The sequence below is a fragment of the Nelumbo lutea genome, chromosome 1, assembly GCF_056320005.1.
Source record: "Nelumbo lutea isolate HS-2025 chromosome 1, American lotus-T2T, whole genome shotgun sequence".
NCBI classification, from domain to species: Eukaryota; Viridiplantae; Streptophyta; class Magnoliopsida; order Proteales; family Nelumbonaceae; genus Nelumbo; species Nelumbo lutea.
In genome coordinates this window covers 96887834-96905123 of record NC_142684.1, presented here as the reverse complement: position 1 = coordinate 96905123, position 17290 = coordinate 96887834, and the positions used below count along the sequence as shown (strand labels likewise).

The 17290-nt window shown below is 36.1% G+C and overlaps 1 protein-coding gene across 2 annotated transcripts; it reads left to right on the top strand.

Annotated features, from left to right (window-relative positions):
• The first annotated feature begins 4998 nt into the window (after positions 1-4998).
• Positions 4999-17171, top strand: LOC148876295 (protein LIKE COV 2-like). Of its 2 annotated transcripts, XM_088966514.1 has the most exons (8): positions 4999-5750; positions 9337-9389; positions 9477-9586; positions 11257-11424; positions 12528-12625; positions 15612-15738; positions 16785-16905; positions 16993-17171. In XM_088966514.1, the coding sequence occupies exons 1-7, from the start codon at positions 5637-5639 to the stop codon at positions 16883-16885; spliced, it is 771 nt and encodes a 256-aa protein (XP_088822640.1). In that variant the 5' UTR covers positions 4999-5636; the 3' UTR covers positions 16886-16905; positions 16993-17171. The 2 variants fall into 2 exon arrangements, with proteins under 2 accessions (XP_088822640.1, XP_088822641.1); XM_088966515.1 differs by lacking the exon at positions 16785-16905.
• The last annotated feature ends 119 nt before the right edge of the window (positions 17172-17290 follow it).

Sequence of the window (17290 nt, the reverse complement as noted above, 5' to 3'; positions counted from 1 at the left end):
GTAGGGAGAAGGAGAATGTGAATGCAAAGGGAAAATCCCTTCATTTTGGATGATATTTTATCTTGTATTTTTTTTTATATTTTGTTTAAACACAAATGTTTAATTGTAAGTATTAAAGTTTTTTTATAATATTTTAATATATGTTTATATTGTCAATTAAAAGGTTATATGGATAAATGTGATTAATTAGGTGTAAAGCAGGTGATGTAAATTCATTTTGATAGCTGCAAAATGGGAAAAATAGAAAAAAAGATAGTCAACTTTTTGGCGACATTTGTAAACTTCACCAAATAATGGCAATTTTCAGAGATGTTTACAAACGTCACCAAAGGTTGATAGATTTTTTTCCCTTATCCACCTTTGGCGACACTTGTAAACGTCACAAAAAATTGCCATTATTTGGTGATGTTTACAAACGTCGTCAAAAGTTGATGTGTTGGACCAATTACAGTGACATTTGCAAATGTCACTGAAAAGTCTTGTAAACGTCACTGAAAGTTTTCCAGACTTTTGTAGGCGCGACGTTTGCACAAACATCACGAGAAGCCTTTCATGACGTTTATAATGGTTTTAGTGACGTTTGTCTATCGTCAGCAAAAGCCTTATTTTTTGTAGTGCTTGATGGTTAGACCTCTAGCTTTTCCCACTACTTCTTGTGTTCACTTGAACTGATATTGTTTTATTTTTTGGTTATATGTTTGTCTTTTGTGTGATCTAGATCGTTAACTTGAGGGGATATAAACAATTTCGTTTGTTTCTTTTGTAAATGATTGTTGAAGATCCATTTCCATTATAGAGATATAATTTCATGCTATTTCTTGGGTTTTTCAAATGAAACTAATGCTCTTTTTCGGTGGGGTGGGGAGGAACATCGGAAATTTGAACAATTTCTTAACATTTATGAAACATTGTTTAATAGCTTGTTTGAGTACTGGAAAGTGCATGAAGTTGACTCTTTGTTCAGATAGCTTAATTGGATGGTAAAAGAACTCAAGTAATTTGGCACACTGGAGTTCTAGAAAAGGTGTAATATGTAAAAGCACATGATATCAAATAAACATTGAAACAATTAATAGATTACTCGCAGCACAAAAATCAAAGTGAAACATTAGCCATTTAACCTTAAACAACACAACACAATCTAAAATGAGACTTGACTAAGCTTGTTGGAGTGTATTGAGTAACTAAAGACCACCATAAGATATAATGCAACAATACTAGTCAAATTAAGGGCAAAAAGCTGAGGAACTAGGATTTTCTCATGGTTGATGTGCACACACACCCTACTTTCTTTCTAAAGTGATGTGCAATTTCTTTCAAAAAATAGAACATAAGTTCAGGGGGAAAATAAAAACTATGAAGAAACAAATAGGCATAGAACAAAGGCATGTCAAGCAAGCAAATAGAGGAAAAATAGATGGAATAGCTATGGAAAAGATATGGATATTCATGACATGATGAGGAATAGCTTAAGTAAGATAAGTAACAACAATCCTTGAGGTTTCCTATGAATATTGGATTCCAAACTACTACACTTGTTCACTCTTCATTGTACTTCCATGCTAATGTATCTCTATTCTCTGCAACAATGAAAAGAGATGGATAGAGCTCAATAGGAGGTTTTTCAACACACCATGGATCTCTTCATAAAGACAACTTGGAGACATCTCCCACTTTATATCGAAGCCCAATTATGAAAGAGGTATGGGATTGATCAATCCAATCCTTTACTTTGTATCCACTCCCACTCAAAATTTCTTGTTCTATACTAAGCTGCAATGGTTGATCTCCACAATATGTTGCTTCATTAAACCACCATAATTTTTTTAGGTGGTTGGGGGGATGGGAGCTAATATTATTATTTTAGTCCTTTAGATGGTACTTGAACTCACCATTTCACCTTATCCATGAGAATACCTTTTTATGTTTGATGGAGGGTTAAAGGCAGAGGGGCCACAAATTCTCATAGTTTAGCAGTTGCCAAGGTCGTAAACAACATAAAATAAAGGGGAAAGAATGATAGATGGTCAATCCCCAAATTCTCCTCGGTATTAGTTTTCATCAATTTATTTTGGGATTTAAAGTTGTTGACAAAATAGGTATGATCCAGGTTTAGAAAATTAGTTAATAAATGTTTGTAGGGTCAACAACGGGGTCTAGAGAGGTGAAGATGGATTTGAGATAGATAAGTTTGAAGTTTAAACAAAATTTCTCAGGACAGAAAAATAAAGAAAATTAAGAAAAACATGAAGATTTTACATTTTGTAGAATAGTCTAGATAGAGGGCATGCAAGGGGCGACTAAGTTTGGTAGTATTTTCTCATTAGGAAAAAACACTTTGTTAGCAATAGAGAGAAGAGAAGTGGAATGAAAGGCCATTATACAATGTTGGTCCCAAATAATTTTTGGCATTACTTTTATTTATTTATTGCATGAAGAGGCTGCTCTTAGAATCGAAGTTGCATTTTCATGGTTGCTAGTCTGAGATTTTACTATTAAACCAAGCAATGCCCCCTAGAAAATATTAGAAATAAAAAAGATAAAAAGATAAAGAAAATACAACCTAAAAAAAGAGAAAAAAAAGAGGTTAATGCCAACATGAACAAATAAGCCATTACATTATATCATAATGTCATAATGCTTGTTTATGTTTTCCATTTGACCATGCTAGTCATGTTTGATTTCCTTGTTAGATACTGTATGCATGAGTGTTATATCCATATGCAAATATATGGTTTAGATTCTCATATTTCATTTGATTCTTGTTTAATTTACCACAGATGTGCATAGGGTAGGAGAGATGTGCAGTAATCATATCCAATAGCCATTTTGGAGCAGATTTGCAGAATTGTTGTGCAAGAGAGATGATGTGCAATAACCATATCCAACTAGAGCCTATTTTTCAGTTAGATTCTAATTGTTGAATGCAGAGATTGTTCTAATATTTGTGAGGATGATGTGAATGCCATTATTCCAAACTTAAAAGATGTTGTTCAATCAGATTCTAACCAATAGTTTCAACTATAGCTAGCAGCAAGATAATGGCGAAAATTTGCAAAAGAAGTAGATCTTTATCTAGATGTGCCATACCTATATGTCATAAATTTTGAGTGGTCATCATCTAAAAAATATTTGAGTGGTTCACATATACCAGAAAATGTTCTTTCCCCTTCTAGAAAAGCTAATGGTGAAAGGGTAAAATTGGCAAGAGGTGAAAAAAAACAACAACTTACCTAGGAAAGTGGGTGTTGCAAAAGAATATAGGAAAGTAAGTAGTGTTATTTATCTAAATAAATTAAACAAAAAAGAACATGGACAAGTGCACTTTGTTTGATTTCACTTTTAAGAAGTATTTATTTCAACAAGTACTTCTTTTAAGACAAAGGACCACACATTAAGTGATTTTTAAGTACTTATGGGTGTTTGGTAAAAAAGGGGGTAAGTACTTATTGATAAAAAAAATACTTCTTAAAAAAGTGACATGGATGTGACTTTTTTTTTTAGCACTTTTTGAAGAAGTGCTTATTCATTCGAATGGGACAAACCTGTCCCTATTTTTTTTCCTTAATGACAAAACTACCCCCCTTGAGTTTATCATCTTCTTCCATTCGAAATCCTACAACAATAGGTAGTAGTGGCGTTTGGGTGTAGGTCCATTGGCGACATTCGACGGTGAGCAAAAAATAGTTGGCAGACTTGCCGTGAGGCTGCCCTAACATATTACAAAGGTGGTTCAGATGAGATGAAGCAGCTGGCTAGGAAATTCTTCGAAGCCATAGACTTCGACAGAGATGGGAAGGTCAACATGAAGGAGTTCGAGGATTTCCTGCGGAGGAGCACAGAATGTCGCAATTATAATTTTAAGCCAAGCTTATTCACTGAACTAGACAACAACGGTAATGGCCTTATTGATTTCGAAGAAGCAATTGTCTTCTATTACATCATTAAATGGAGGGCAATATTTTGTCATGAGTGCGGATCATTTGTGGAGGGGTTGTATTTTACTTGCATCGAGTGCTTCCGAGATAAATGTCGTGATACCTACAATCTTTGCTCCACCTATTTTCACTCTACAAAATAGTGCTTTGAGCACCAGCTTCTTGTCGATAATTATGCAATGCTCCAAATGCGAAGGTAGTCCACGAGCATTGCCACGACAACTGGTAAGAACAAGCAGCAAGAAGAAGAATCAGTATGTCTACTTTTGATTTTCTTTCTTGTATTTTCATCTTAGCTAGCTATTCCTTCTTCTTCTTCTTCTTCCACATTCTCCTTCTTGTAGGATTCTTTGGCCAAACCAGCTCCACAAGTTGTAGAAAAAGCTAGCTTTGCAAAAAAAGCCGTCAAATTTGCTACCTCAACCATTGCCCAAACTACTAAATCTACAACTACCAGTGCTGAGGTTGGTAGGCATCAAGGCCACTGCTGGTGAGTCTACCATGCAAATGTATAGTTATTGGTGTATAAAAATTATCATTTTTTTAAATTTCATATTGGTGGTGTTTTTTTTTTTTTTTTTCTTGAATAATTTGAATTTCCTGTTATTGATTTATATGTATAGTTAAAATTATCATATTTTAATCTGAATTTCCTATTATTATTTTTATTTATTTATTTATTATTATTATTATTATTAGGTATGAAAAGAATTGTATATATATGTATGAGTGAAGTAAGGGTTAAATTTGTCATTTGGGTCAATATAAGCATTTATGAGAAAGTCGCTTATCAAACATTTCCAACTCAATAAATGCTTAAAAACATAATAAATGATTTGATAAGTGGGTCACTACACAACTTTAAGTAGTTATTAAAATAAGTACTTCTAAAAAATACTTATACAACAATTACTTATTTTATCAATCACTTAATCATCAAACGAGACCCAAGAAATTTCCGATTTGCTGTGGAGCTTGGTATCACCCGGTCCATCTAGTAGGCGATGCAATAATGATAGTCACATGGTGTATATAGCTGAGTACAGCAGATTTTTAAGACGCCTTGCAAAAGAGTCTCGGTCAGCCACGCGAGCAGACATCACATTTTACCTTCGAAATGTGGAACCAGGATGTATCGAATGATTGCATTTCTGAATTCTGATCGAACCTGATACTTAATCAAAGGTACTGTTTTTCCAAAATAAAAAATCCGGTGGTCAAACCTGATTGGTCCCACAGTGAGTACTTAGTAGATGTGGTATGTCACCTCACCTTTCGCTTGATATCACCCTTCACCAATATAAGTAGACTCGGTATCACCGTTCCCACAGTGATTGGCCTCGCTGTAGCGAGACCGGATCTGCTACTCACGCAGGGCGCCTCAGACTTGAAGGCTGAATACCCAAGGAGACTATACTCCAGAACACGGGGTGACCGACCGAGCAAAGTTACGGAGTGAGAACGTGACCCAGACTTGAACCAGACGGCACCCTCTCCTTCTCCTCACAACCCCCAAATTGAACCAGTTTACTTCTACGATTATTTGCAGCGGGTTAACCACAACAATCTCTTTTCTTTGAAACTTTTTATCGAACATAGATCGTACAAACAACACCTCTATCTCTCCCAGTAAATTTTCCGTCGAGGGAGTTTGAATTAGAGTGTAGAATCTGTAAACTGGTTTCCACCAACGAAATAATGGCCGAAGAAAAGGAGTCTACATCGGTTCCACTAAGTCAAGGTGATGGTTGCGAATATCCCGAAGGTCCTGCAAAGTCTCCTCCAAATTCTCCCAACTCGTCCACTCGTAAGGTCAGCCTACTCTCATCATTTACATTCATTCTCTTGTTTGTCAACTGCAAAATAAAAAAAAGTTCTCCAAATTTCGTCTTTCTTTTCGTTTGTTTGTTTAATTCGTTTCAAAAGCCCATGGATTTTCATGACATTCGGATTTTCGAATTGAAAAAATTTATAAATCTTAAAGGTATCTTATATATTTTTATGCACAATTCGGTTAGTCATGGCACATATTTGCTGGGGTTGGATAATGCTGTTTTAGTATTGTTGTTTTCGAGAGGCAGAAGGTGAATTCGTGGGAACGAAAGGTTTACTTACTACTGTGTTCAGAAGATCTTGGTACAATTTAAACCAACAGATTCACGGCATGCATCGTACTTACAACATCAGTTTAAGAACTGCAGATTGTACTTGGTCCATATGTCCGGAATTTCGTTGTTAACAACTTAACATTGTATCTAATTGCACTTTTGAACCAGTATGAATGAAAGCTTTTGTGTGTTTGCACCCAGAAAAAAAAATAAAAAAGGAGGCAGAATGATATGCGATCAAATCCGGAAAAAAAAAATAATACGTGGCTATAAATTATGGATATGGTGAGAGTAGCATCACAATTATCCCTAAACACTCCGCCAATTCGTTGAATTTGGATTAAATTGAGCAAAATCTAAATCCAATCCATTAAGGCTTGTGCCAATTGGTTAGGTTCTCAGCTGGTGTGGGCACCTAGGTTCAGATGCAATCTGAACAATTGGCGGTGGACCTCCTTGGAGATAGGTTGGGAAGATCCTCTTCAGTGTGTTTGGATCCATATTAGTAGGATTCAAGAATGTGTCTGAGAGAGAAAGCTGGTTCTTTTCTACCAAGTCTTGCTACTATCTTCATTGGTGACTTCAGCTGGTGACATGGAGCTGGACCTTGAGGGTCCAGGCCCCTTCAAAGTCGATTTCCAGAACTTAACCATGGACCACTTTCTTTAAAATAAAGAAAGAAACTAAAAAAAAAAGTTAATTACTTTTTAACTTATATATAGTAATAAAGTTATATAAATATGAATTTAAAAAAAAATCCAGATAGGTGGGACACACACCCCCACCTACCATCACACACACACATCGGATGGGAGTAAATCCAAATCTGATCCGAGTATGTAAATGGATCATCCAAATCTGAGATAATTGATCAGATGTTGGATCAAGTTTTGAACTTTTGGAATCCATTGACAACTCTACATATATGCCTGTAAGAACCAAAAAAACACATGTACAATATAAGCTGTGACACTTAAGTGGCATAAAAAAATGATGTTGGTCCAGTGATCCCTAACACTGTCATCTGGGATACCTGATAGATGTCTACATGCTCCAGCACAGTGCAAGAGAGTCCATTCAGCTTTCCTGGAAGCTCCTCCAATGATGAGGCCTTTTCCTAGAAAAATTCAACTATTTCTTTCCTTCCACACTGTCCAACTGACAGTGCAAAGTAATGAATTTCAAAGGATCTTCCCCTTCTCAGAAAAACCACCAACCCTCCAAGTGGAGAGGGGCACTGCTAGATTGGGTGGAGCAACCCACTGCAGATGAAATATCTGTACAAAATGGGCCTGTATCTGGCGAGTGAGTGGACAATGTATAAGAAGATAATTAACAGACTTCTGACTCACCCTGCATAAACTGCATACATTCATGATGGTCAGACCTTTGTGCAGCAAGTGGTCAATGGTTAGGATCTTATTGCAGATTGCAATCCACAAGAAAAAGGTATACTTTGAAGGTGCCTGAACTCTCCAGAGTCCAGATCCAGCTCTACGTCACCAGCTGACAGTCACCAATGAAGGCTTTGTAGCAGGGTTTGGTGGAAAAGAGCCACACACATTGAAGACTCATCAAGGAGGTTCACCTCCCAATTGTTCAGATTGCATCTGAACCTATGTGCCTGCACCGGTTGAGAACCTAACCAATCAGCACGAGCCTTGTAGAATAAGGCTGGAAAGGCATCTCTGAGGGGTTGGTCAGCACACCATACATCTCCCCAAAAGAAAATTTTCTTCCCATTGCCAGGCTGTAGTCTAATATTACTGACAAAATCCGTTTAGCTTCAGGATTCCTTCCCATGGACCATAGGATTGTGAGAGTGCAAGTCTCCCAATCCATGGGAGCTCTACCATATTTGCATCCAACTACCTGCCTCCATAGTTGACTCCTCTCCTAGTGAAATCCCCATAGACATTTGCTAAGGAGAGTCTTATTCATGGTTTTCAGCTGCCTACCTTCTTTCTCCTTAGGTTCACATGTCAAACAGCAATTAGAAATATGCAGGAAAATTTCATAACTCTTGACGAAAGTAGACAACAAATTGATGCAAAGTAACTAAACAGATGAAGAAGAGATATGGAAATTCTCTTTCATGCAATAGGTTACCTTTACCTACCTTGTAGCCCCTCCTTTTAGGCAGGTTGTAATGTAGCTTGATTGTAGGAGCTGTTGTGGTTTACAGTGTTGAAGTGAAGAGAACCTGAAACAAACCTTCCAGAACAATAGGTATTTATCCATAGTTACTGTTCACACCACAATAGCAACAGTATAAATAGCAAGGCAGGGCAATAAGTTAAGACAAAATTTAGAGATCAAATTGTTCTAGAAATTCTTCTATTTATTATTTCCAGAGAAAAAGCACTTCAGTAACTCAATAAACCAAACCTAAAGCACATACATAAGATCCATGTAAGATCCTATTGATCCTATTGATCCTATTGATACACTCAACTCCTTATCCCGCTTCTATTAGGGTAAAACCAAGACTCTGCTACAATCCTAAACTAAACCATCCTTGCACAGAAAATTGAATTTTACTTTGGCCACCAACTTGCGTTCAAACTTATAAATAAAGTAACTAAGCAATTGACCACACCCTAAATAAATTTGGAAAATGTTCCTAATTAAAGTAGGATTCAAAATAAAGCAAAAGTACCAACCTTAAGCAATAGAAATTACTAAAGGGCTGTTAGTACTTCTAGAACTCTTATTTAAAAATTTCTAAACTTATACATTCTCTAAGGATTTGAGATTGGTTGAAAAACAAGACCATGATGAAAGCTGATTCTCATTAGCATCACCTTTCGAATCCAAGAATATCAACCAAGTATTGCATCCTGCAACAGGGCTAGAGCTCAGCTTTAACTGAGGTTCCAATTCCCACAGTGTATGAAAAAAAACCACATGTTGATTGTTAAGCTTTATAGCATTGGTGTTCAGGGATCCAAGTTCTTTTTTCCTTTTTTTTTTTTTGTTTCAAGTCCTTCAAAAAGAGAAGGATAATTTTCTATTTGAGTGTTTGCAAGTAAAATCTTAATGGTTTTCAGAAGAAAGAGGGAAAGCATTAGCACTTAGCAATACTTGCAGCTACTGATAAGAAAAGTAATTCACGCAGATGGCTAAGAAAAATGTATTTGTGCAACTTTATTTGACATAAGTTATTCTTCTTCTTGAACACCTTATTTGTTGTTTTGATATCTTTTTTTTTCTTGGGGGGTACTTGTCATGTTGATATCAAACACAGACTAACCTGCATTTAATTTTATGTTATTTTCTCTTTTGATCAGGCTTGCTATGCTGTTCTCCAAAGTTGGGTCTCAAAAAAATTCATGACTGGATGGTAACAAGCTTTATTGTTACTGGTGGCTTTGATTTCTTATAATTTCACTTTCCAAGCCTAAGTTTAAGATTTTATATGAAATTGCAGTGTAGTTCTTTTCCCTGTTGCAGTTACATCTTTTGTTACATGGTGGTTTATCCAGTTTGTTGACAGTTTCTTCAGTCCAATATATGCCAGGCTTGGCATTGACATATTTGGTACGTATGATCTTTTACCCCTCTGATGTTCTGCAATGGTGAAGAACAGGCCTTGCTTCCCTGATGAAACAATAGATGAGTATTTTTATAGAGCTTCAAGAAACCAAACTTTATTGTAAGAATTATTAGGAATTTAGGATATACAAAAACTTCTCTGTGAGATGAGGGAGGGATGCTATTTGCAGCCTCATAGGCTCCTGTGAAAGCCGAAACCTAAGTGGGGGTTCCTCCACCAGTTGTCCTTGGGGGTGATCATGGGATGGGATGGGCCCAAGATGAGCTTAGCACCTATGATAGGAATTACAGTAAGTAGTACATGAAAGAACTATTGCATGGGCCTGGGCCGAGCCAAGCTTGACTTTGGGCCTATGACATTGAAAATGTGACCACCCAATGCTCATGGATGTCTATTCTTATAGGTGAGGGCAAAGCTTTCATTCTCATAGTGCTTGTTCATTCAACACTCAGTACTTGCTTGTTCATTGTCCCACATTGCTTAATTAAATCTTTGCCTTCATCTGTATAAGGAGTGGTAGTGTGCTACCCAGAGAGAATAACCCATCAACTCTTACAAGTGTTGACTAATTGGCATGTGTAACTCATGAATATATGTAATATATATTAAAATATTTATATAAAACATTTATTATATATTATATTAGAAACATAATATTATATAATAAATATTATATATATAATCTAAAATATCACCCCTAGTTATCCTCTTAAAATATCACCTTGCCCCTTTGATGTAGGACCAATTCAGTTCTAGTCCTTATAATGTTGAATGGTCTTCTTTGATCAGAATTTTATGACTGTTGATGGCTGTAATGGCTTCTTGAAGGAATAAGAGAGAAAATAGGGATAGAAAGAAGAAAGAAAATACCTGCAATCACTCACATGGTGCCTAGAATCACTCACCATAGTTAGCATAAGCTGAAGAAAATTCATAAACTTCATTCCTCTTTGTGTAGAACGTCCATACATATTTATAGACTCTAAACTCATAATAAACCTAGGGGTAAAACTGTTAGACTCATAATAGTCCTAGGAGTCAAACCGTTAGACTCATTAACTCTAGTAGAACTCAAACTAAGTTGTCATATCCTATTTCAATTCAAAGAAGACTCAATAACTCTAATCCTGCCTATGCAATAACCCTGAATTTAAACATAAATAAACTATAACTAGACAAATTAAACCCCATCATTGGACCCCATAGAAAATTGCAAAATGACAAAAACACCCCTGCTGTCCAAAAATACAAAAATACATAAAATTTCATAAATTCCAATTTTGACTCTTCAGCTCCTACATCACCCTTTCACCAATATCAGATCCCATAGGCCTTGTTATTGTTCTGTGGCTTGTCCTTTATTTATTATTTTCTTTAGAGCAAAATCGTTCTGCTATCTTTAGATAAATGCATAGGGGCCATTGTATGGTGTAGCAGTAATATCTTGGGGCAAAAAGTGTGAGAATGTGGATTTGAGTATGAGAGTGGCCACTTTGTGCAAGAAAATGCCGAAGTGTCCACCCCTCCCAAGATCCTGGATGGCTAGGGGCAACATTGGTTAATGCCTTAGTGGCCCTTTATAGTTATATAAATGCTCATCTTTATTGTTTAAATTATAACATCTAGTTCAGGGGTTAAAATCTTAAATCTGCAGGGCTTGGATTTGTCACATCTCTAGTTTTTGTATTTTTCGTTGGCATATTTGTTTCATCATGGATGGGTGCCACTGTCTTTTGGCTGGGAGAATGGTTTATAAAGCGGATGCCCTTTGTAAGACATATATATTCAGCCTCAAAGCAAATCAGTGCAGCTATTTCTCCAGGTACCATATTATCCTAATTTCCCTATTTTACTGATTTTCACATATTCGTCTTTATAACTTTTGCCAACTGTTGAAGTTATTTCATATCAGTCTTGGATGCTTTGAGGACTGCAAGATATCACTGCCATTTTTTAGTATGGCATGACCTGCCAATTGTTAGTATCTCATTGATGTTCTTGATGCCTCACCAGCATGAAATGGTGTCTCCCATGTATTCCAACAATCAATTCATACCTGCTTGTTTATGTAGTCACACAGATTTCACCTCTTCAATCTTCAAGGCACAAGTTACTATAGTGTTGTGATTATATAAACTGTAGGACTCAAAGGAATGAAAAAACTACTTGAGAGAAACTGGAGTGTAAACTTTAGTAGATCAAATATGATGCCTAGGCTATCCTGGAACCTAGAGTTGGATTCATTAAGGCTGTTTTGGTTTGATAGAAAATGAGAGAGAAACTGAAAGTTACGGGGAAGCTCTTAAGGCATTTCACAAATTTTATTAAGAACTTTTCCTCAACTATCTGTTTCTCTAGTTTTATATCAAACCAAAAACAGCCTAAGAACAATGAAAGCTTAATCTGAATGTTTTTTATTCTTTTTGATTGGTTCCCTGAGTGTGAATTGTGAAGGAGAAAGTACCGATGCACTTTTTGGATTATGTAGAGATGATTTCTGAGTTATTATAGTGTTGGAGTTGAAGACAAGAGGATAAATAAGAGAGAAAAAGACAAGAAAGAGAATAGGAAAAATGGGCAGGTTGAATAGAATGTATGATTGCCCATTTATTTTAATAGATCAAATATATTGGAGAAGACACTTCTAACCCTTTACAATAAAGTTATGACTGGACATGTACAAGTAAACATAAATTACCCAATTATTCCCTTACATACATCTAAACACCAGTGCCTACATGTTTGAAACTCCTAATTAAATATTGTACTCCAAGTTTCATGCCAAAATGTCTCTCTCATTGTTCCTGCCTCTACCTTGGCTGAAATACCAATGGTACCAAATGTTGTCCTAGTGTATATTAATAAATATTTCTGATATTGTTATTGACTAAAAGAATAAGAAGATAACGTTTTCTTTCCTTTCAGATCAAAATACCACTGCTTTTAAAGAGGTTGCAATTATACGTCATCCACGTGTAGGTGAATATGCATTTGGTTTTATCACATCGTCAGTTGTTCTTCAGGTAATTGCTAGATGCATGATCAAAATTCATGTTAAGATGATACTTGAGTCACCTACAATGCTTTCAGAATTTTTTTTGTTGATTAATCCATGACATATTATCATATCCTATCTACCACTTTAGCTTCTCTTTGGTCCAATTATTTTTTCATTCAAGTATGCTGTTGTGGAATAATTTGTTTTCTGAATTTATCAGGTCACTTATTGTTCTATCGCAGTAATATTGAAAACAATATGCTTCCTCCTCCTCGTCATCATCATATAAGCATTATCCCAACTGTATGGGGTCAGCTACATGAATCCTGTTTTGTCATTCAGTTAGACGATTCAGGATCCGTGACCATAAGAGTTTGGCAAAAGTTTTAGTTTCTGGCTGCCAACTTGATGCAACCCTCCTCCTTTATCTGCGCTTGGGACCAGCAGTGTAAGAAGTTTGCACTGGTGGACTTTAAGTCAGATGTCCATTTAGAACAATTTGAGTTAGAAACAAGTTCTATATCTGGTTTTGTACATTGTTCCTCTATCAAGGATGATCAACACAGTACTGTCTATGTCGATCTGGTGGCTTAGTGAACAAGTTTAGTAATTTATCATCTGTGTAGGATTGAAATGGAAGTTGCCTCTCTCTGAGCAAAAGGCAATGCATACTTGTATTTCAGTAAATAAAGATGATCTTCCTTGATTGGAGGAGTGGTCAGAAATCATGAAGGTGAACTCTTAGTCAGCTATTGTAGACCAGCTGAAGAAGGAAACTCTCTGATGGATGAAATGTTAGCACTTCTCCATCTTAAGTTGAGTAATATAGTGGGCTGGAATGATGTATACATAGAAGGGGACTGCCATGTAGTGATCAATTGACTAGCAGCTGAAGACCAAGGCCCATGAAACTTAAGGCACCTCATAAGAGAAATCAGGCTACTGGTATCCACTATGAACCACTTATTCAAATGGATCCCCAGATCAGCAAAGAGTTTAGCAGATTTCCTAGCCATGGAGGGAATTAACAAAACTTTGCTGGACTGGGGTATGCCTAGTCCTGGGTGGGACTTGTACCAAAATATCACTTAGGCACTGTTTGTTTTTCAGCAAATGGGGAGGGGAAAAGTTGGTTGGCAGGAAAGTGGTTGCTGTTGACCAACTTTCCAGTGTTCACTTTTCAGTTAGTTGTGGGCCCTGATAACTTTTCCCTGGGTATCACTTACCCCCACCTTCCAGGCAGTGTTTTAAAAGCGAAAGGTGCAAAAAAAGCACAAGGGCCATTTTGTGCCCAAGGCACAAGGCGGGGCCCCATGCCAAAAAATTAAAAAAAAATGCAAATTATTAAAATATTAAACAAATTATTAATTAAAAATGTAAACTTGAATTTTAAAATAAATGCTTGAGAAAAGCCTATTATCTCAAACTAAAACACATAAACATAACATGTAAAACATATTTAAAATGAAAATTTTAAAATAAAATCAAGCATAACATATAAAACATATTCAAGCATGTAAACTCTTAATCTCTTCATTTTTTTCCCAATTGCATTACTTCAAATAGCTAATATGATGTTAAGCATTATTCATTCTTGATTCTAGGAGTCACCTTTGTACCAAGCCCCTTGAAGCAAACCCAAACAAGTCCATATTAAGGTCTTAAATTCTTAATCCCTATAAAAAAGAAAGGTTTTATAACTTTGTGTTTTTAAAAAATATCTTTTATTAGGATGAATGAATGAGCATCATTAGCAGATATGGCTGCAAAACACAAAAAAAGGGAAAAAAAACGCACAGAATTTTAAAAGGTGCATGCCTGGGCTGAAACGCAATGCATGCCAGGCTTGCACCTTTCGAAAATATTCTGCCTGGGACCTAGGCAAGGTGCATACCCTAAATGCGCCTCGCCTGTGTGCCTAGGTGCGCTTTTTTAAATCACTGCTCCCAGGTGGGCAAATAACCTACCTACCTGGGTAAAAAGTTGACAAGACACCATGGGTTAAAATTGCCCCTTACAATAATCACATATTGTGGGTAAAAATGGTCAAAAGAACACTTACCTGGGAAACAAAAGAACACAGATAAATGTACTTAACCAGATAAGTGCATTTACCCAGATAAAGGGCTTAACAGAGAATGAACAAGGCCTTAAAGTATTGTAAGGTGTTGTCAGCTTTGAGTTGTTTGTATATGTACTGTCATGCTTCCAATTTTTTAATCTATGGTTCTTCTCAATATTAATATTATTTCTGCTACTGAGGAAAAGAAAACAAAGAAGATGATCTTCCTTGTTTCTGTTGGTATGTTAACCTGCAAAAGGAACTACTTGTTTAGGCTCAGTTCAGGAATGCATACAATAAGAAATAAGCACATCCTCTTGAACTCTGTTAGTGTTGGAGGCATGAACCATAGAAAAAGTGTGCCAGTTTGTTTCCCATCGTAACAATCCAACAGAAAGGAACTTCCAAATAAAATTTGTTTCCAACAAATAGTGAAAGGAAGAAACGTCCAAATATTTTTTTGATAAATAAACTTCCAAAAAAATTGCCTTACTAAAACCATGTTGCAAACCATGAAGAAGATTCATAAGGGGAGATAGGATTTACACGTGTTGGTTTAAATTTGTCAACATTCAATTCATCTTCTACCAAAAACAGCATTTAATTCAGCTAAATGTTGATATGTGCCATAGAAGCCATTTGAAATATACCAAATAAAGTCATACAAGTGACATAATAGACTGGAAATCAACTAGGCAAACAATGGAATAGAAGTAAGAAGTGCTTTAAATGTCTGATGATGTATATTACAAATTAGTCCTGCATTTCATGAAGCCCATTGTTCATTAGTATACCAATTTGCACAAACATTAAATGGCCTGAAATTGGGAATGCTCTGTTGTCTTGCAGTAAACGGAGAGCTTGATGAAATATGAGGTTTTATCATTGTGCATCTCATTGGCTCAGTTTCTTTTTTGTTTGTTTGCTTGTTGTTTGTTTCTGGTTGCAGAGAGATAATGGTGATGAAGAGCTCTGTAGCGTTTATGTCCCTACAAATCATCTATATATTGGTGACATTTTGCTGGTTAACTCTAAAGAGATCATAAGACCAAATCTCTCTGTTCGAGAAGGAATAGGTGTGTTTTCTTGTTTTATTTGTCCAATATTGTTTTGCTGCCATGGTTATTTTCATAGTTGCTAGTTTCCAGTTTCCAGTTTGTGTTGTGTAGCTCCTGACTCATGTTTAACTAAGGAAAAATATGGAAACAATAGGTGTGCACCAATGGCTTCCTTGTTACAAGTGTCACATGATTGCCCTTTTATCCCTGAAATTTTCTGAAAGGTCTGTTATTGAGTTAGGCTGCGATCAGATAGGGATCAATGCAAAGCTAATCTCAGATCTTTTGCACATAGAGATGATACCTGATTTGGTACCTAGCTTGGGTTGATCATTTCTTAAATTTTGAAGGGGTCCAGGTCCAATGCACATCCATTTGCATACATCAAACCTGATTAATGTCGATATGGAATTATTCTGATAACTGATACTTACTGGATCATGACATGCAAATCCAAACGTGCCCCCGCCATATGTAATACCTGAGTAATTACTTTGATTAATCCATTGGTTGACTGCGAGAAGGATGACACATCAGCCAGTCCTCCTCCCCTTGGAATATCAGTATTCTACTGTGAAAGAGAATAAACAATGAAATGTAATGTTAATGACCTGCATTAAAAAACAATCTGAGAAAGGAAAGCATACTCATATAAAGAATCATGATTTGCATTTTCCAGAATATATATATATATATATGGAGAAGTATTGATAATAAAACTTGAGGTGTTAACTTGATCATGAATGATCATCCACTTGATGCAGAATTTCAATATGCCAATTTTGATAGTCCTGTTGGTTATTCTGCACTTGTGCTTTCTGGTGGCAAGTTTGTAAATTTATTTTAACCTCCAATAGAATACTGAATAAGTTTAATTGATCTATTGAGATATGCTTAATGACATTCAGATATTACTGCTACTGCCCTATTGACCTATTCCACACTTGTAATTTGTATTTCTTAGTTCTAGATCTCCAAATTTCTCTTTTAATCCAATAGCAGCCCATATGTCTACCATTATAGGCATATGTAACCTAATCTGGATGCCCTTGTTAATTACTCAGAGATCATAGTTTCTGGAGGTATGACAATGCCACAACTAATCTCTCCTCATGAAACGATTCCTCGTCAGGGAGATCGGATCCCTCTGAACAGAATAATATAATAACTTGGATTACATATCTGGTAACTCTGCGGCAACCATGTTTTGAATCATTGTACACATTAAGCTCACTATATCATACTGATGCTCTGTTAGTTTCTTTGTGGCAGGTTTACAGGGTTAGCCTGTTATATTATTATCCAGTCATTCACATTTGTAATTGATGGGATTTCCCCATTCTAGGGCTTCTATCTTTTTCTTTTCTTTTCTTGTGCACTTTCTGCATCTGCTGGATGCTGTATCTTGTACTAGTGAAGATGTGCAATATATGTTGGAGATCTGGTTCTTACTTTGGTGTTGCATCCCCATTGTTTAAGTGTTTGTATAGTAATATTTGAGTCTGTCTCACCTGTCACCCCCGGTCCGGTGGTACCCCACCATCTTTCCCGGAAGGAGAAAAACGAAATT

What these genes read in the sequence shown, in the direction of transcription:
- LOC148876295 (XM_088966514.1), top strand. Translation starts at nt 5,637, where the DNA reads ATGGCCGAAGAAAAGGAGTCTACATCGGTTCCACTAAGTCAAGGTGAT. An exon ending in CCAACTCGTCCACTCGTAAG is followed by an intron (nt 5,751 to 9,336) that starts GTCAGCCTACTC and finishes TCTTTTGATCAG; the next exon opens with GCTTGCTATGCTGTTCTCCA. An exon ending in CTCTGTTCGAGAAGGAATAG is followed by an intron (nt 15,739 to 16,784) that starts GTGTGTTTTCTT and finishes TTAATTACTCAG; the next exon opens with AGATCATAGTTTCTGGAGGT.